This window comes from Narcine bancroftii, chromosome 4 (genome assembly GCF_036971445.1).
Source record: "Narcine bancroftii isolate sNarBan1 chromosome 4, sNarBan1.hap1, whole genome shotgun sequence".
Lineage (NCBI taxonomy): Eukaryota > Metazoa > Chordata > Chondrichthyes > Torpediniformes > Narcinidae > Narcine > Narcine bancroftii.
This window is the reverse complement of record NC_091472.1, coordinates 173175385-173195652: the sequence shown is the minus strand read 5'-3', so window position 1 is coordinate 173195652 and position 20268 is coordinate 173175385. Positions and strand designations below refer to the sequence as shown.

General features: G+C 45.7%; 2 protein-coding genes and 1 pseudogene across 3 annotated transcripts in view; 2 read left to right on the top strand and 1 right to left on the bottom strand.

Moving 5' to 3' along the window:
* Positions 1-4551, top strand: part of LOC138762398 (protein PML-like) — a 66841-nt gene extending 62290 nt beyond the window's left edge. The window contains exon 11 of the mRNA XM_069936161.1: positions 1839-4551. Within this exon, the coding sequence (XP_069792262.1) occupies positions 1839-2578 (740 nt within the window). The 3' untranslated portion in view covers positions 2579-4551. The remainder of the gene's footprint in view (positions 1-1838) is intronic.
* A 4049-nt stretch (positions 4552-8600) lies between these two features.
* LOC138761239 (protein PML-like) overlaps positions 8601-20268 on the top strand; it is a 30047-nt gene continuing 18379 nt past the window's right edge. For both annotated transcript variants that reach the window (XM_069933038.1, XM_069933037.1), the window contains exon 1: positions 8601-8958. The gene's annotated coding sequence lies outside the window, so the exon portion shown is untranslated. The remainder of the gene's footprint in view (positions 8959-20268) is intronic.
* LOC138762397 (phosphoserine aminotransferase-like) lies at positions 13549-19860 on the bottom strand (annotated as a pseudogene).

The following is a 20268-nucleotide window of genomic DNA, read 5'->3' as shown; positions in this document are numbered from 1 at the left end:
CCATGGTCACCTTCACTGTAGGGTCATTACCTCTGCTGCTCGTTTTCAACAAGGAGCGCTCTCTCCATTTCTGGTGTCTTGTGCTGGTTCACTGTTCCCCAAAGTCTGCAGCCCTGCATGGCTGCTGCCGAGCACAGACCTCCGTGTTTGCAGGATTTTACTGACAAACACTGTTGGCTTCTTTAACAGTCTGTTTAAAGCCTGCAAGGTGCCGCCTGCATTAGGACTGAGCGGTTGAAAAGTTCAGAGCAGTGCTCTCCACTCCCTGGGATCTGCACCTGCGACAGCACTGCCGTTTTGTCTCACTACTTCACCATCTTAAGAAAATGGTCAAAATAGAGAGACCCTTGAGAGCAATTATAGATAGCAATTTGTTGGACCTAAGAATATGTTCAGGGATGGGAATCAAGAATGAATAGGAACGATATTTGAATACATCAATTTCAGATGAAAATTGGGATAACATGCTTGATCTGATTAATAATACTTCATTCTGTGCACAACATTATTTATTGCAATTTAAAGTTGTACATGGAATACATTCATCCAAAGTTAGATTATCTCGTTTTTCTCCTAATGTTGATCCACTGTGTGACAAATGTAAAATTTTGAGGCGCCTCTGATTCATGTTTTGGGAGTGTCCTGAACTACAAGAATATTGGGAACAATTCCTTAAAATTCTATCACAGATTCTTAGGATTAAATTAGAACCGTGTCATTTTATTGCTTTGTTTGGTTATTCTCTAGAAAAGAGGATTTCCTTGAATTTAACTCAAAAAAGAAATAGCTTAACTTCACTAATGGCCTGATGAGCAATTTTGATAAGATGGATAAACAGCATTGCACCAACTCATATGCACTGGTTACAGGATGTTACGTCTTGTTTGAGTTTTAGAAAATTAGATGTAATGTTAAGAGATCAAGGTTGAATATGACAAGATATGGAGCCCATTCATGAAATTATTATCATAATTTGATTACATAGGCAGGGGTCCTCTGTTTGATGTCCAATAACTGATACTCGACTCTTAACAATTTATTTGCTGGTAACCGTGTTTAGTGGGAGAGATTAAATTAGTACTTTTTTAGTTTTCTTTTGTCTTATTTTTGTTTTTCTCTACACCTAGAAGAGATTGGTCTATTGACACAATCACAATGTATATCTCCGTATTAGAATACGAGGTGAAATTCTCAAAGGTTTTTCACTTTTTTCATGAATTATATATGACAATGTGTAATGGCCCACTCTCTCCGTATCTCACTCCCAGCCTCTCTCTCCGTATCTCACTCCCAGCCTCTCTCCATATCTAACTCCCTCTCTCTTCATACCTCACTCCCACTCTCTCTCCATCTATCACTCCCAGCCTCTCACTCCATATCTACTCTAATCCCATCCCAACCTGTTTGTGTGTCAGTCCCATTATAATCTCCTTCCAATTTATATGTTTCTCTTTGCCTTTCTTGCAGACCAGTGTTTCTCTGTTTCACTCGAATCCCACACCTCTCATCTCACTGCCAGCATTTTCTCTCACCAGTCTACCTGTCAGATCTACACATCTCTGACTTCTACCACTTGCCCAAGTTACCAGTGATAAAACTACTGAGAACTATTGGAATTATTATGACACATCCTCCATTTAGTTACGGAAGAGGTGTGTTCAGCTCAGAGCTTAGAGGAGGCTCTGATGCAGTTAAACTGTTAGTTTGATGGGAGGGCTGCACTATTCTCATGAATGGGGAGAGGGCTTTGCTTCCAGCCGCATCCAACAAGGAGAGCCATATGCCAGACACTATAAAATTGTACATCTACAGGAATGTGTTAACATCATATCTTCCAGAGAATAACTGTGATGCTGTGCAGCTGTCAGCAGTGAGCGGTGAGGAAATCTTTAACCACTACATCCTGCCGAGCAAGCCCATCTCAGAAGGTGCCTCCGCTGTGAACGGATTTCAGGTCATGAATGGGGTCCTGTACCTACGAGGAGAACCTCAGTCAGCCAGCAACATCCGGGACACCATGGAAGCTTTCCTCCAATTCCTGCAGTCCCTGGACGCTCCTTTGTTAGTAGGTCACAACATCTGGAAGTTTGATTGCCCTGTCCTTTTACGACTCTGGGATGAGCTCTCCATGAAAGATCAGTTTGTCAGTTGTATATCCGGGTTCCTGGATACTCTCTGGCTTGCCAAAGAAGTTGTTCCCAGGTCAAAGGTCAATAGTTACAGGCAAACCGAATTAGTGAAAGTGTTTCTTAATAAAGATTATAAAGCTCACAATGCTCTAGAGGATGCAAAGATCTTGCAAGAGCTGTACTCTGTCCTAAAGTTTACTCCAGAGCAAAAGAAGAGCAGTCAGTTTTCAATCTGTCAGCTTGAATGCCAAATGTCCCTGCTGCCCCTGCTCAAAGAAAAAATAATTTTCTCTCAATTAGCCGATAAGTTGGCGATGCAGAGCGTTCGACTCGAGCAGTTGCAGTCAGCGTACCAGGAAGGGGGCGATGCAGGGCTAAAGAACTTCTTTCACTCTCTGGGGCACAAAGAACCCAGTTATATCAGGCTCTCAAATTTCTTCAAGAAGTGAAAGGGGCAATTTGATTTATAAACAAAAAAAGGGAAAGATACAATGCTGGAGAAACTCAGCAGGTCACGCAGCATAGTTTATATAGCAAACGTAATGATGCATAACCAATCTTTTGGGCTTAGAACCATAGAACGCTACAGCACAGAAAACCGGCCTTTCAGCCCTTCTCGTCTGTGCCAACCATGATTCTGCTAGTCCCATTGACCTGCTCCCATTCCATAATCTTCCAGACCTCTCCCATCCATTGAGCCTTTCATCAAGGCTTGAGCAAAATGTAGGCAGTCACCCCAACAAAATGGTGGGGGGAGGGGGTGCGCAGGAGCACAACCCCACAGGTGGGAGGTAAAAGATGGATAAAGGAGGGAGGGCACAGCAGAAAACAGGGAGGGGGGGGATTTTATCGATCCTTTCAAGCTGACTGGTGTAACTCAACAACTAAGACTGCAACTCCTAAGTGTTGAGTTCATACATGTAGAGGTTGGAATTAGATTTGAACATTGTAATTGATGAACAAGGATGGGCAGATCTATGTAAGGATTATACGATTAATACTATTAACCTAAAGTATAGATTAGTTCAGTATAATTTTTTATATCAGTTATATCTTCCACCACAGAAATTGAATAGATTGAAATCAGATTTATCAGATCAATATTTTAGATGTGGCGAAGATGTAGGAACTTTTTTGCATTCAACTTGGTCTTGTCCTAAAGTAAGACCTTTTTGGGTGTGAATTTTTTGGAACAAGTCATAAGTGTTATATTTCTGCAAAATCCAGATTTATTTCTATTAGAAAGTATTGAAGGAACAAGGCCTAAATTAAGTTTGTCATTATATCAATTGAAATTGTTGAAGTTGCATTAGCAGAGACAAGGGAATATATCCCAGTTCCTTGGAAATCCAATAGATATCTGGTTCTAGCAAGGTGGAATGTAGAAATTCAAAGTCGTATTCCCTTGGAAAAATTGAGAAATAAATATGCAATGTTCTTGCAAATTTGGTGCCCATATACCCAAATATTAAGTTTAAATGTGTAAGATTGTCCTTCCTGTGCCTCTGGACCTGCAAGAATTTCCTCTGAATTGTATTAAAAATCTTTAAATATGTGTTAGACGATATCCCTCTGTGCAATCCTGAAAGTCTCTTTTCCTTTCTTTTATATGACCATATTGTATTTTTCATATTGATAACTGATGAAGGGGGTTTGGGGAGGCTTGGGGGGGGTTGTAATGGAGAAGCCATGGCCACCACATCGTGGTGCTGCTGCACTTCTATTCAGAGGACACATTTCATGCCAATCAAGGTCAGACTCACCCCAAGCCATCAAGGTGACCTTCGCGATTGACCCATCTAAATTACCAGGTGCTGGAATCCATGGAGCCTGCCTGGACTCAGCCCTGACCTTCACCCATTTGGCCCAGGTGAATCACCTCAGCTGACCCCTGCTGAACCCCTGCACTTGGCTTCGAGCCAATGGCCACAGCAGTCAACAGGGCCCTGCCTGCCCCCGAGTCATTGGTCCCCCAATACCTGCTGCAGGGTTATAAAGGATCATGTTCCCTTTTGTTGTCTCTTTTCGACCTCTTATGGCATGTGAGTATCACCTTTGCTCTGGGTTGGGGTGAGTCCTGAAGTTTGGTAGCTAGACCTGTGTCCGTACAGATCAAGGGGTAGGGGCATGTAGTATCACCTTGATTCTGACTGTTGATTGTATGTGTATTTGTGTCATTTCCCCAGTTCTGTCAGTTTTTCCCTCGTTATCTGAAGTGTATGTTCACCCCTTGTGCATTGTGTGTGTTTTGGTTAATTTAACATTTTGATCCTGTTGCTCCATCTGCATCCCCAAAATAAACTTGTGCTTTGTACCTCGATCTTGGTCTAGTTCTAAACCTGTGGGACCCACACCAACCCTTACAACAGGGGTAAATACCATCATGTATGGAAAAATTTTAAATAAAATATTCAAAAAACAATGAAGACTGCATATAGCTCTCAATCTGTACTGTCCTCTTCTTTTCAGCAGAAAAATGCTTTCCGCAGATATTTTTTACCTCCAGATCTCTGCATTGATGAAATACCTTTAATAATGGTGATGCAAATTTACTGCTTGTAAATGAAACAAATAATATTTAATAATTATGACATGAGCTTACTGACTCAACTACAACATGTGTGAGAGAAATAGGTCAGTTGTAATTTTTAAATTTTAAATTTAATTTTTTTTTAGATATATAGCACAGTAACAGGCCATTTCGGCCCACGAGTCCGTGCTACCCAATTTCCACCCCATTAGCCAACAACCCTGGTACATTTTGAATGGTGGGAGGAAACTGGATCCCCCAGGGAAACCCATGCAGACATGGGGAGAACATACAGACTCCTTACAGAAAGCACAGGATTCAAACCCTGGTCCGATCGCTGACACTGTAAAGGCATTGTGCTAACTGCTGCGCCAACCGTTCCATCCTAATCTGGACAAATATGCACTGGTGTGTTCCTGCTGAGGAGATGTTAACTGGGTTGTATCATGGTCAACTTTTGGAAGTGCTGAAATCCTATGGAACTCTTTCTATCGAGTGCTGAAGGTATGGACTCACTCTCGCAACTGTTCCACAAGCAGGAGAAAGTACACCAGCACCCCTACTTCCTCAGACAGCTGAGGAAATGTGGCAAGTCACTTGTGTCCCTTCACCACTTCTACAGATACATCCTGCCAGGGTCCATCGCTGCACAGGACAGGAACTGCTCCATCCAACATCCTCAAGTCTCTATTTATAACTCCCACTGCTTTGGAAAAGCAGCCAATGTAATTCAAGAGTCCCACACTGGTCACACCCGCTTTCCTCTCTCCTGTCAGGTAGAAGATACACAAATTTAAAACACCTTCCACCAGATTCAAGGATCACTTCTTTCTTGATGTTATTTGACCATGAAAAAATCCACCTTTTGTAAGATTATGTGGCCCTTGCACTGTTTAACCTGACCTTTAACACTATGCAAGGTACTTTTGTTTTATGTTGCACTACTCATTGTACTCAGGATAGGTTAACTTACCTGGATAGCATAGTTATTTACTATGTCTGTATACATAACAATTGACCATCCAATAATGACTAAAATGACAGAGGGACAACTTAGTCTAAGCTGCTGAATGCTTCCAACATTATCTTCTTTTGCTTCAGACAAAGGCGCACACTCAAAGCCTAAATTCCTTGCTGACATGGTCTCATGTACTGCCAGACTGAGCCCACCCATAAATTAGAGGAACAATTGGGCACCCTCCAAATGGATGGCATTAATATCGACTTCTCTAGCTTTTATTAAACCCCCACCCCACCCCCTGTCATCTCTCCATTCCTGGTCTTCTTTCACACATGCATGATAAATTTTACCTCGCCACTTATCACACCTTTTGTTGGTCTGGATTCCTCCCCCATTGTGTGAATTCTGAGTCTTTCTGATAGATCCGGTTTCTACCTTTTCTGATTTTTCCTTGAAGAAGGACTCAGACCCGAAACGTCGCCAATATATCTTTGACTCCAACAGACGCTGAAAAGACCAGCTGAGTTCCTCCAGCATTTTGGCAAGTTTGCCTAAATCACTAGCAAGGTGTCCCACCGGCACTACCTCTGGGATGTTGGTTAACATGTAGGAGGGGACCTTTCACTACCTTGGCCCTCTCTTTAGCCCTGATAAGCAGACATCCTTTCTGGGTGATCTCTGCAACTATATCCTGACCTGTGTACGTTTTGATTATGTTACATCTGTGGTTCCCAAACTTTTTTTGGCCCCTTGGCTTCCAGGCAACATCCCTGGCACCCTCCCACCTCCATAAACACACACACTTCTTTCTTGATATTAGGTCTACTGCAAATTTAAAACAACAACTAATCTAACACTATAAACAAGTGTATGTATTTCACAAATAAAACTGATACAAATTCATATTCCACACTATATTGCCCACACTTTCTTCTTTGCTGTGCTGTGGCTATATTTTATTCTGCAACTAAACGTTATTTGTAAAAATCATGGCAAACACAGCAAAATGCAGCAGAAAAAACATAATGCAATTGCTGGGAAAAGTACGTGACACATCAATACAAGTACGAATGTGAAACTAAAAAATCAAATACTTAAGAACTGCTTAATATTAGAAGTTACAGTTAGACATAAATACCTAACGAAAACTACGACATGTTGGCAACATAACATTGCCTTTATGTGCATAACATGTATATGTGCATTTATGAAGTACAAGTTAATGCTGCCTGATGTTACATATGTATAAATAAATGAATATATTGTGTGCCGCTACAAAGGAGAACAAAACAAAGCACTTCTTGCAAAATAACAAATGTAAATCACAGCAGAAAAACATAAGGAAATATCGTGGGGTCCCCCAATCATTACCTTTTATTATAATTTAAATGTACATTACAAGACTGAAGTTAACTTGCAATGCTTACAACCCTAAAACCTTGGCCCTTGCAGACGATGATCACCAGTCTCCGCGGCGTCTGCTGTCTGATCTGGCTGGCATGTGGAACATGTCCTGTCCAGACCACGTCACCAAGGTACAAACAAATGTTTGGACTGTCCCTTTTTTTCTCATCACCTTGGATCTTTCCACTGCCCCCAGTGGGGTGGCACCGTACCAAAAAGGGGGGGGGGGGGGGTAAGATGTGGGGAATAGTTGAGGGGGAACAGATCAAGAAAGCTGAGGAAGGTCATAACAGAGATGGTCAAGATGGGGTTGGGTAATAATGGGAATGGGGGGAATCAGGGAGAAGGAGGGTGGGTGAGTTTTCCATCAACACAGACTGCCAGCTAAATACCACACGCTGGAATATGGAAATGCAGAGTTGCATTGCCCTGGAGGAAAGAGGACACATTCCTGTTTCCCTCCTGTGACTTGTTATCCTCCCCTTGTGCATATAAGCTGGGTGTTCTCTTCCCTCTCTGTCACAGGTGGTCCAGACTTCTTCCCGAGTGTTAATCTACTTGCTCGTGTTTTTTGACCACCTGTGCACTGATCCCCAGTAAAGATTCTGATAATCGACCAACTGACCTGTCTCTGAGTTGTGCGTTTGGGTCTATTCTTCGTGAGCCTTGATCCCTAATAATTGTCCGGTCACTCTCCAACCAGACAGTATGAACATTGACTTCCCCAGTTTCAGTTCAACCCGCCCCCTTGTTCCCTGTCCTCACTTTCTCCAGCTCGCGCCCCCTTCCCTCTCCTTTCAGAGGGTATTTCTCCCCCATCACTTCTCAGCTTTTCTTCCCTCCCCCTGAGTTCATGCCCCTCCCCCTGCGTTCCTGCCCCCTCTCCCTGGGTTCCTGCCCCCCTCTGGGTTCCTGCCCCCCTCTGGGTTCCTGCCCCCCTCTGGGTTCCTGCCCCCCTCTGGGTTCCTGCCCCCCTCTGGGTTCCTGCCCCCCTCTGGGTTCCTGCCCCCCTCTGTTCCTGCCCCTCCCCCTGGGTTCCTGGCCCTCCCCCCTGGGTTCCTGCTCCTCCCCCTGCGTTCCTGCCCCCCCTGGGTTCCTGCCCCTCCCCCTGGGTTCCTGCCCCTCCCCCTGCGTTCCTGCCCCCTCTCCCTGGGTTCCTGCCCCCCCTCTGGGTTCCTGCCCCCCTCTGTTCCTGCCCCTCCCCCTGGGTACCTGGCCCTCCCCCCTGGGTTCCTGCCCCTCCCCCTGCGTTCCTGCGCCCCCCCCTGGGTTCCTGCCCCTCCCCCTGGGTTCCTGCCCCTCCCCCTGGGTTCCTGCCCCTCCCCCTGGGTTCCTGCCCCTCCCCCTGCGTTCCTGCCCCCTCTCCCTGTGTTCCTGCCCCCCCCTGGGTTCCTGCCCCTCCCCCTGCGTTCCTGCCCCCTCCCCCTGGGTTCCTGCCCCTCCCCCTGCGTTCCTGCCCCTCCCCCTGCGTTCCTGCCTCTCCCCCTGGGTTCCTGCCCCCGCCCCCTGGATTCCTGCCCCCCTCTGTGTTCCTGCCCCCTCCCCCTCCTTTTTATTCAAGCGCCTGGCTCATAGCTTGAAGAAGGGCTCACGCCCAAAACGTTTTGCTACTTCAAGATGCTGCGTGACCTGCTGAGTTACTCCAGCATGTTTGTGTGTTGTATCTTTAATGCGCTTTGACATGAACAGAATTGGTTAAATGCAGGGAGTTCACGGACCAGTTCGGCATTTCCAATTTGGATTCCCTTGGCTGAGTTTCTTTGGGCGTTTGGACCGTGAAGTCAGTTTCTGCTGAGAACAAATGGGACAAAAAGAGTACCTTCCCACACTTAAAAAAAGCCCAATCACTCTCTTTCAATTAGACGCCTCTGCCCCGCCTGCACCGTTGTCTTTCACTTTCGTTTCAGGAGTAAGGGGAGCGGGATCCAGGAAACGTGAGTAGCGGCGGCGGCTGGAAAAGGGATGACAGGAGGGAATGATGAAGGAGGGGGGGTGGGAAAGTGGGGTGGAAAGAGGATGGGGGGGAGTGAGATGGAAAGAGGATGGAGGGAGTGAGGTGGAAAGAGGATGGGGGGAGTGAGGTGGAAAGAGGATGGAGGGAGTGAGGTGGAAAGAGGATGGGGGAGTGAGGTGGAAAGAGGATGGGGGGAGTGGGGTGGAAAGAGGATGGAGGGGAGTGGGGTGGAAAGAGGATGGGGGAGCGGGGTGGAAAGAGGATGGGGGAGCGGGGTGGAAAGAGGATGGGGGAGCGGGGTGGAAAGAGGATGGGGGAGCGGGGTGGAAAGAGGATGGGGGGAGCGGGGTGGAAAGAGGATGGGGGAGCGGGGTGGAAAGAGGATGGGGGAGCGGGGTGGAAAGAGGATGGGGGAGCGGGGTGGAAAGAGGATGGGGGAGCGGGGTGGAAAGAGGATGGGGGAGCGGGGTGGAAAGAGGATGGGGGAGCGGGGTGGAAAGAGGATGGGGGAGCGGGGTGGAAAGAGGATGGGGGAGCGGGGTGGAAAGAGGATGGGGGGAGCGGGGTGGAAAGAGGATGGGGAGCGGGGTGGAAAGAGGATGGGGGGAGTGGGGTGGAAAGAGGATGGGGGGAGCGGGGTGGAAAGAGGATGGGGGGAGCGGGGTGGAAAGAGGATGGGGGGAGCGGGGTGGAAAGAGGATGGGGGAGCGGGGTGGAAAGAGGATGGGGGGAGCGGGGTGGAAAGAGGATGGGGGGAGCGGGGTGGAAAGAGGATGGGGGAGCGGGGTGGAAAGAGGATGGGGGGAGCGGGGTGGAAAGAGGATGGGGAGCGGGGTGGAAAGAGGATGGGGGGAGCGGGGTGGAAAGAGGATGGGGGGAGCGGGGTGGAAAGAGGATGGGGGAGCGGGGTGGAAAGAGGATGGGGGAGCGGGGTGGAAAGAGGATGGGGGGAGCGGGGTGGAAAGAGGATGGGGGGAGCGGGGTGGAAAGAGGATGGGGGGAGCGGGGTGGAAAGAGGATGGGGGAGCGGGGTGGAAAGAGGATGGGGGGAGCGGGGTGGAAAGAGGATGGGGGGAGCGGGGTGGAAAGAGGATGGGGGGAGTGGGGTGGAAAGAGGATGGGGGGAGCGGGGTGGAAAGAGGATGGGGGGAGTGGGGTGGAAAGAGGATGGGGGGAGTGGGGTGGAAAGAGGATGGGGGAGTGGGGTGGAAAGGAGATGGGGGAGTGGGGTGGAAAGAGGATGGGGAGTGTAGGGTGGAAAGAGGATGGGGAGTGTAGGGTGGAAAGAGGATGGGGAGTGTAGGGTGGAAAGAGGATGGGGGAGTGTAGGGTGGAAAGAGGATGGGGGAGTGGGGTGGAAAGAGGATGGGGGAGATCAAGCATGGTCTTGAATGCTTTTCCTGTGCTTGGAGAATAGCACAGCCAACTTCTGAATTTCTCACTTTTTGTTATGGAGTGGTAAAATGTGAACTCACTAAAGTAATATTTCTCTTTACCATCATATTTTATAGATTTCACAGTACTGGCATTCATGTTTCAACAGGCTTTGCTCCCTGTCTTACTCGTGACATAATAATCTCATCTTAGTAAACACAAATTCCTAAAAGCATTATTTCAAAATGTTTATCTGTTTGGAGCCTAATTTAAAAAACAAAATAATATTTGTCATATTCCAGTTATGGGAAAAAATGCAAATGTCATCCAAAATACTCTTGTGTACACTCAATTAAATAAATTTTTTGCTCTCAGGTCTCTAGGCTTAATGCTACTCTGCCTAATGGTTAATCTTCCACTTGGAGGGAGGGAGGAAGGGAGGGAAGAAAGGACAAGGTGGGTCCTTGACCCCCTCCAAGCAGAGCAGCTACCTCGGGATCTGCCGCAAGCTGGTGCCCACTGGTGTTAACGGGCTTTGAACTGCCACTGCCCTACGAGGTCGGACCTGCCAATGTGATGTCAAAAGGCGGACTTTTTATCGAGCCCAGAAACAAATTCGGGTTGTGTTGAGTTGTAGTGAGGAGAGGTGAGAATGCGAGGCATCACCACAGAGGCTGCCTGGCCTTGCTGGGGATCCTAACATTCTCTTCCAGCAAATAATAGTTGTCACAAACTAGAAGGGCCTTGAGGCTTATTTCTGTGCTGAACTGTTCTATGGTTCTACATGCATTTGCAATTTTTTTTTTCATTCCTTCTCTCCACCGTTATCTCTCCTTGCACATTTAATTTCAGACTTTTCCTTCACAACTGACTCAACCTGCAAATTTACCTTCAGGTTAATCTGTATGAGTGCTCCCAAGTCCCTTTTCATCTGGGAATTTTCAATTTTCTCTCCAATTTCTTCTACCAAAGTGCATGACCAGACATTTTCTAACATTGGGCAAAAAAGTGGCAGTACCATGCCAGAATCTATTGATTCTTGAAAGATCATTACCAATGCCTCCACAGTCTCTATCGCTACTTCTTTCAGAACCCAAGGGTTCAATCCATCCAGTCCAGATTTATCCACTCTCAGACTTGTCAGCTTTTTGAGCCTCTTCCCTCTGCACTCACTTCCCTGATATCCTTGGATATCTGACTCACTGCTAGTGTCTTCCACAGTGAAGACTGCTGCAAAATACTCATGGGTCCACTGTCAACTGCTTGTCTCCCATTATTATTTCTTCATTGACATTTTCAGGTTGTCCTATATCGACTCTCACCTCTCTTACTCTTTATATACTTGAAGCTTTTTGTATCTTCTTGTTCCAAGATGTCGCCTTATAGTGGAGACTCTTAACTTGCAGCTCTGATGGGAATTGCCAAATATTCTTGTTCAGAACTATTAAAAGTCAACCCCATAACCATGGAATCAAACTTATCTGTGAATAAGGATGGTAGCAGGCCTGGGATTTGGCAGAAATTGCAGTCTCTGTTGGAATGCGAGACCTTTAAACAGCTGAAGTTCAGGCAAGTTAAACATCATGCAAACTTTGCGGGAATCACAAAGAGCAGTCACCCAATCCATTTAAACATCACAGGAGATTTAAAAGGACATTGAACAAACCATTTCAACACCACAGGAGTTACCAGACACCAAAGGCCAATTAAAGATGATCCGTCCACGTGGACGCAAAGGGGGGGGGGTACAGGTTAAATTAAGACACCAGACCCTGAGGCTTCCATCCTCCTGGCTAATGTACAATCCTTGGAAAACAAACTCAACGAACTCTGAACCAGATGACATCAGGGAATGCTGTGTGATGTGCTTCACAAAAACATGGTTAAATGAGGGACATCTTGGACATGGCACTACAGCCCATGGACTACACCTTCCACCGTGTTGACACCAGCTTCAGGAAAAGCCAGGGGATGAGGCATTTTTGTCATTGTGGTGCACAAATAAGGTGGTTGTATTTCCGTCCTGCTTCCCCGACCTGGCACATCTGGCGATCAAGTGCCACCTACTTGCTGAGAGAGTTCACTGCCATCATGCTGGTTGCAGAGTACATTTCACCCCAGGCTAACGTCAGGATAGCACTGGAGGGACTGAGCACTGTAATTAGCAGCCATGATGTACCACATCCTGATGCCTTCCTGATTATTCAGGGGACTTCAATCAGGCCAACCTGAAGAAGACTTTAACGAACTACCAGCAACATGTCACATGCGAGACCAGAGGAGCCAACACACTCAACCACTGCTACATCACCATGAAGAATGCCTACTGAGCCATACCACAACTGCACTTGGGCAAGTCTCATCCCCTGGCTGTACTTCTACTCCTGGCGTACAAGCAGAGACCAGTAGTGAAGAGGGCGAAAGTATGGTCAAGGGAGGCAGAAGAACGTCTATAGAACTGCTTTGAATCGGTGGACTGGACCAGTCTCAAGAACTCATCCTTAGACTTGAATGAATAGGTAACGTGTCACCGACTTCATCAAGTCCTGTGTGGACAAGTGTGTGTCCATGCGCACATACCGGGTGTTCCCCAACAAGAAACTTTGGATGAATCAGCGGATTCGCAAATTGCTGAGGGCAAGATCATGGGCGTTAAAGCTGGGGATCCAGATCTCTACAAAAAGTCCAGGTATGACCTGCAGGGCTATTTCAACAACAAAGTGGCAATTTCAGAGGAAGCTAGAGACAGAGACACGCCAGCTTTGGCAGGATGTGCAGGCCAATATAGCCAACAAAGTGAGGGTGAAGCTGTGATGCTTCATTACCTCATGAGGTGAACACCCTCTATGTCTGCTTTGAGAAGGAGAACCCAACAGTGCCTTTGAGAATCCAGACAAAGGCTGAGAACCCTGTGATAACTGTGTCTAAGGATGATGTCAGAACATCATTCAAGAGGGAAAATCCTCGCAAGGCAACAGGTCTTGACGCCCAACCAATTTTCAATCTCTCACTGCTGCAGTCCAAGGTCCCCACCTGCTTCAAAAGGGCATCAATCATCCCGGTGCCCAAGAACAGTGTGAGCTACCTCATGACTATCGCCCAGTAGCACTCAAATCTACTGCAATAAAATGCTTTGAGAGATCGATCACGGCCAGAAAGAACACGTACCTAAGCAGAGGTCTGGACCCACTACAATTCACCTGTCGTTGCAATCATTCCACAGCAGACATAATATCACTGGCTCTTCACTCAGCTCTAGGTCACCTTGAATTGAAAACAGCAACTGATACATACGTCTGCTCTTCATCAACTATAGCACAGTTTACAACACCATTTTTCCCTCAATGCTGTTCAACAAGCACCAAACCCTGGGCTTTTGTACCCCAATCTGCAACTAGATCCTTGACTTCCTCATTGGAAGACCACAGTCAGTGCAGATTGGAAACAACGTCTTCTTGTCACTGTCGATCAACACAGGTGCTCCTTAAGGATGTGTCCTCCCCCTCTACTTCTCTTTTTCTTTAAAAAATTTTTTTTAACCCCTCTCTTTTTGTTTTTCCCCCCTTCTCCCTTACTTCCCTTTTCTTCCCTCCTTTAGTTCTTATACATTATTTTTACATCTTTATATGTAGTTTGTTGTCGTTCTTTGTTCTTGTTACATCTCTTCATCTCTCTTTCTGTCTTGCAAGCATTCTGCAAATTCTTGTGCTTTCTCGGGATCCGAGAAAAGTCTGTTTTGCTCCCCCGGGATAACTATTTTAAGCACCGCTGGAAATCTTAACATAAATTTATGGCCTTTTTTCCATAGGATCGATTTTGCTGCGTTAAACTCCTTACTCTTCTTTAGGAGTTCAAAATTTGTGTCTGGGTAGAAAATTTTTTTTGACCTTTGTACTCCAGTGGTTTTTTTGTCTTCTCTAATTTTATTCATTGTCTTCTCCAATATATTTTCTCTTGTCGTGTATCTCAGAAATTTTACTAAAATGGATCTTGGTTTTTGTTGTGACTATGGGTTCGGGGCTAATGTTCTGTGTGTCCTTTCTATTTCCATTCCTTCCTGTCATTCCCAGGACTTATGGGATCCATTCTTTTATAAATTCTTTCACATCTTTGCCTTCTTCATCTTCCTTAAGGCCCACTATCTTTATATTGTTTTGCCTACTATAGTTTTCCATTATATCCATCTTCTGAGCTAACAACTATATTTCTTTAACTTTTTTGTCACTTTCTTCCAATTTTCTTTCTAAGTTGTTCACTTCCATTTCTACCGCCATTACACGTTCTTCCACATTTTCTAATCCTTTCCCTACATCTGTTATGACCAGCTCTATTCTACTCACTTTTTCTTCTGCAGTTTTCATTTTTTCACTTCACTAAATTCTAGTGTCAACCATTTTTTTAATGCTTCATTTGTTCTTGAAATTTTTTTTATCTATGTACTGTCCATTCATTTTACCTCCTATTCCTCTGTGCAGAACTTGGTGTTCTTCTTCTGTGTCTGCTCTTGGGTTTACTATTTCTATTTCTCTTCCTTGTATCTTTGTCTCTTCTGTCTTTCTTGTTGAGCTGCTTGTCTCAGTTTGTTGGGCATTTTTTTTCATGGTTTCTTGATGTTGGTCCTCATCTGGGCTGGTTATCTGTTGTGTCTCCTGCTTCCATTTTTCTTTCTCACCCCACCCTTTCCCGTTGCTTTCTTTATCTTCCAGCTGGGAGCTCTGCTGTTCGTGCTGTGGATTTTTACTCCACAGCTGGTCCCCCCTCCCGTCGGTGTTCTCCTTGTCATGCGCAGTTGCGCACCTCTGTTTGGCTCAGTGAGCCAATTTTGCAGTCCCGTGGTCAGTGGATCACGACCCTGTGGGGTCTCCACTAACCTCGGGGAGCGGGCTCCTCTTTCCACGGCGGGTCCCTGCTTTTTTGTGCAGGTAAAGCCTTCACCTTTCTCTTCCGGCGTCTTTCCTTTTTTTTCCCATTATTTTTGGTTTTTCTTTCTTGGGTGCCATTTTCCCCACACTTTTATCTTTTATTTATTGTGTTTTGTGTATCTGGGGCTTTGCTTTTTCTTCACTTTTTTTCTTCTTTCTTGGAGGGGGTTGGGTGGGAGAGAATAACAGTCACTGCGAAATTAGTTGACACTTGTGAACGGGTTCGCAGTCCGAATGGAGAGGGGAGTTGTAGTTGCCCGGCAAGGGACAAGGGGCAACACAGAGATGGGGGGGGGGGGGAGACGAGACACTTGGTGTTAAAGGAATTTTAGATGTGGGAGTGGTTGAAGTATTTTATGTTTTAGAAGTGTTGTCTTACAGTGCATTCAAAAAAGAAAACAGAGATGAAAATGGGGAAAAGGGGAAAGGTGGTGGTGAGGAAGCGGAAATGAGGTGTAAACAGAGTATGAGATTGCCATGTTGAACTATATGACTATAAATATTAATGGAATACATAACCAAATCAAAAGGAAGAGGCTATTAAATTTACTGAAAAAAGAAAAAATAGATATAGCATTCGTGCAGGAAATGGATCTAACTGAAGTGGATCACAAGAAATTAAGGAGAGATTGGGTAGGGCACGTAACAGCAGCATCATATAACTCAAAAACCAGAGATGTAGCTATATTAATCAATAAAAATGTACCAATCAAAATAGAGGAGGAAATAATAGATCCAGCAGGGAGGAATGTAATGATAAAGTGTCAGATATATTCAGAATTTTGGAATTTGGTCAATATATATGCACCTAATGAAGAGGATCAAAAGTCTCAAATAATAATTACACAATAATAAATAACAATCAAATACAGTAAATTCCAATATTATGTAGATCTTACTTCATTCTTCATAGGCTAGAAGTTACCAGCACATACCCTTGAAAAGAGTGATCTTTACCACCACTCTGGACCAGTAAAGTCTGTAGCTGTGTAGTCAGCAAGGGGCAAGGTCCAAAAAAAGTCAGCCAGATTTTGGGTTTCTTCCACTATATCAGCATTATATAAAGATATTTGAATTCCACCAACAGATCTGCGGCCCTTTAATGATGTCATGTTATTCTTAGCTTTGTCAAGAAACTCTGTTTCAAGAACACAGTCTACATTTGCATTCCTATCGTGTATTGGAATATTTATTGTGTTTCTGCAGGTTGAAGCAGCCAAATGCACATAAAATCTATTTGATCCATCAATTTAATCATAAATCAGCTTTGATTTCACTGCACTGTTCTGGCCCATTGCTTCAGCAACCCCCAGAATTTTTGATCCATTGCAAGACCAATCCCATAATGTTAATACTGTTGGTTGCTGGAGTGTTGTACATAGAGCTGCAACTCCCTTGCACTTTCTAGTCAAAAATGGCTGGAGATTCTTTCAGTGTATATCCCAGAAGATCCTCTTTGATTATTACCACAGTCACCCCAGCACATCCAATTTTTCTCTGAGCTTCTTTGGGTGCATTAGCAGACCAGGCTCCAGTAACCACATAATCTGCTCTCCTCCCTTCTTGTAATCCCATAAGATTTATGGGATTTATGGGACTCAACTGTCCAGTTCCGCCTCTCTGGAGAAAGATCACTTTGCTGTTTTCAGGAAATTTTAATAGTTCTTGCAGGTCATTTTCTGCAGTGTTGACAATTTTGATTAAGTCTGTTGATCTGTGGCTCATTTCCAGAACACGAATTCCAAGCCCGCTGTAATCGAACGGCTCGTTCTGTGCTTCTGAATCCTGGTGAATAACCTCAACTTCTTTCTGAGGGTACTTAACAGGAAGGGTCTTTTTGTCTTGGATCACTCTTCCAAGCTCAAAAACTGACTGCAGTTGGGTGACTACTGCCTCAATTTGTCAATAAGATTCCCTTACTTTTGGAAGCTTGAGGTAGTGAGTGTTTTGTGTATCCTTATTTTCTCCAGAGGATGGATCAACCAAATGCTTTGTGTTCTGGTTCATGAGTTCATTGATAAATGGTGTAAAGCAGGGGTGTCAAACTCAAATTCACGGAGGGCCAAAATTAAAAACTTGGACTAAGTTGAGGGCCGAACTAAATATTTATTGAAAATTTTCAACAACATCTGCATGTTTTCTCTTCTCTCAACATATGTAATGTTAAACTTTTTCTTATTAAAATAAATGTTTAATAATAGTTTTGGATAAACTTTTTCCAGAAGCATTAACAAATGAGAAATAAAATATTCAATAAATAATATTTCTCTATAGAGGATTTGTCAAATGTTGCTAGTGTGCTGTCGAATAGTAAAATCTGAGGGCTATTGAGAATGTGGGAGAATAACATGATTCCTGAAACAATCAAATGGGTGACTGATTGTGGGCATGAACTCTAGCAGGGTTATTTGCCATGCCCTTTTTCCATTGGTACAGATATCCTTTGATTTACACACTTTTCAAGTTTTATGCCTAATGAGCTTGTATCCAGGTGCAGGACCATTTTTAACCAGGAATATATTTATCACTGTGACATGAAACGATTGGAAGATCGTTTTATCCTGAGATTAAAGTTCATAATACTTACTCAGGCCTGTGTGCGGGAGGGCGAGGTTTGTGGGCGATCGGGTTGGACAACGACAGTGCGGGGGCATCGGCTCTCGCTGCAGGGCGGCATCTCGGCGGATCGGCGGCCCCGTCACCATCGGCCTGTGGCAGGGAGGGGGAGTGGGCAATGGTCCTGGTGAGGTCAGGCCCCCCCTGAGTTTCTGCCGGACCCCCCTTGACCTGCTGAGTTTCTTCCGGACCCCCCTTGACCTGCTGAGTTTCTGCCGGACCCCCCTTGACCTGCTGAGTTTCTCCCAGACCCCCTTTGACCTGCTGAGTTTCTCCCAGACCCCCTTCCCTTGACCTTCTGAGTTTCTCCCGGACCCCTCCCCCCTTGCCCTGCTGAGTTTCTCTTGGACCCCCCCTTGACCTGCTGAGTTTCTCCCGGATCCCCCTTTGACCTGCTGAGTTTCTCCCGGATCCCCCTTTGACCTGCTGAGTTTCTCCCGGATCCCCCTTTGACCTGCTGAGTTTCTCCCGGATCCCCCTTTGACCTGCTGAGTTTCTCCCGGATCCCCCTTTGACCTGCTGAGTTTCTCCCGGATCCCCCTTTGACCTGCTGAGTTTCTCCTGGACCCCCTTGACTTGCTGAGTTTCTCCTGGACCTCCCTTGACCTGCTGAGTTTCTCCCGGACCCCCCTTGACCTGCTGAGTTTCTCCCGGACCCCCTTTTCTTTCCGTGCCTGTGTCCCAGGACCTTTCCAGGGTAGTCTCCGCGCTCAGGACCGCGCTGGGATCCCGGTCAGCGGTGGAGGAGCAGGTGAGCGCAGCTAATCCCGATCCAGCCCACGCCACTCCGAGATTGGCGGGGGGTTCCACCCTACCTGCCCGACCAGCCTCGCTCTCCACGTGTACTCCGGGCACCCGCCGCTGGTCCGGTGGGAAGGCGCACGGTGGCCGGCGCCCCCATCGCCTGGCGGGGAGCCCCAATCTTCCCTCCGGCGTCCCGACTCCATCTGCAGCTCCAAGAAACGCTGTGCCACTGGGGTTCCGGGCGCTGGAAAGCAGCTTTTGCTTCCCCTGTCACCGTCCAGGCCACGCTGTGGTGGGGGGGTGGGCGGGGGGACACGACAGTGTGTTTATAAAACCACCCACCACTACTTTTCAAGGACCAGAATTTTTCTCTCTCTCTCTCACCCTGGGACACAGCGGTTACTGTGCATGCGCTATATTGGCGCGGCGGCCAGCGGGCCACCTCTAATACATTTTTGATATGATCTTGCAGGCCAAATATAATTATATCGCAGGCCAAATTTGGCCCGCGGGCCAGAGTTTGACATGTGTGGTGTAAAGGGTGGCATCAGCCTGCACATGTCGAATAGAACAGCAAATAAAGTTTCCAAAGCTCTTTCACAATTCTCATTACCATTTTCACCCTTTAACCTTCTATGTTTCATTTGCACAAACCAGTTCGTGAGCATGCCCACAAATTTGACTAGTCTGGGCACCACAGTCACCATAGTCTGAGCTTGCATGCTTCCATTTCTGCATTTGAAAATTGCATTAGGAAATGTGTAAATGAACGCATCCATTTATTCATGATGTTGTCACTGTCGTCAACTGTACTCTCATTGAAAAGAAATCGAATACCCTCTTCATTCTGCAATCTCTAAATATTCTGAATAAGGAATCTGTATGCATTTTACCAAGGTAGGAAGACAACCTAGAGAACATCTTCTTTAAACCATAAATTCTGCTCTTTCCACAGGGGAATTAATAAGGTACAGCCTCAATGCATCTCATGTTTGCTCATTTTCTGACCATGGTTATTCTGCAGTAACAGGTAACCAACAGTTCGCATCAGCAAAATGGTGCAGTTGAGCAGATGCCACCGTTCCAAAGTTTGTGGGTTTGAAGCATTTGTCATTCTTAAAGTTTTCCATCTTATGAAGATCCTGAATCCAACACATCCATTCCTGTACTTCTTGTTTCTCAAATTGTTTGAACAACTCAGAAAATGATGTTTCAATCAAATTCATCTCCTTTCAGGCTTGCTGTTTTTCTTTTGTTATTTTCCCTAGCTCTGCCTTGGCCTTTTCATTCTTTTTGTCACAGGCCTCCATCATTTGGAAACCGATTTTAACACATTCATCAATAACCTTTTTCATCTCTGCACTCTATTCAAGGCTTTTCTCATGATTCTGTTTCAATTCCAAAGTTGTATCTTCCTGGACAGTGAGCTCTCGTTTTACAGCTCGCATTGCAGCATCCACATCTTTCTGGCTGAATTTTAAAACTTCCAACAATAGATACAAAACTGGCTATTGGGTCATTGAGAATAGGTTGTGCATCAGGGATTAAGGAAGCAACATCCACCATTTTGTGATCATTAGGATGAGGAAGAGCAGATCCTAATTCAAGATCCATAATGCTTCTAGTTGGAACTT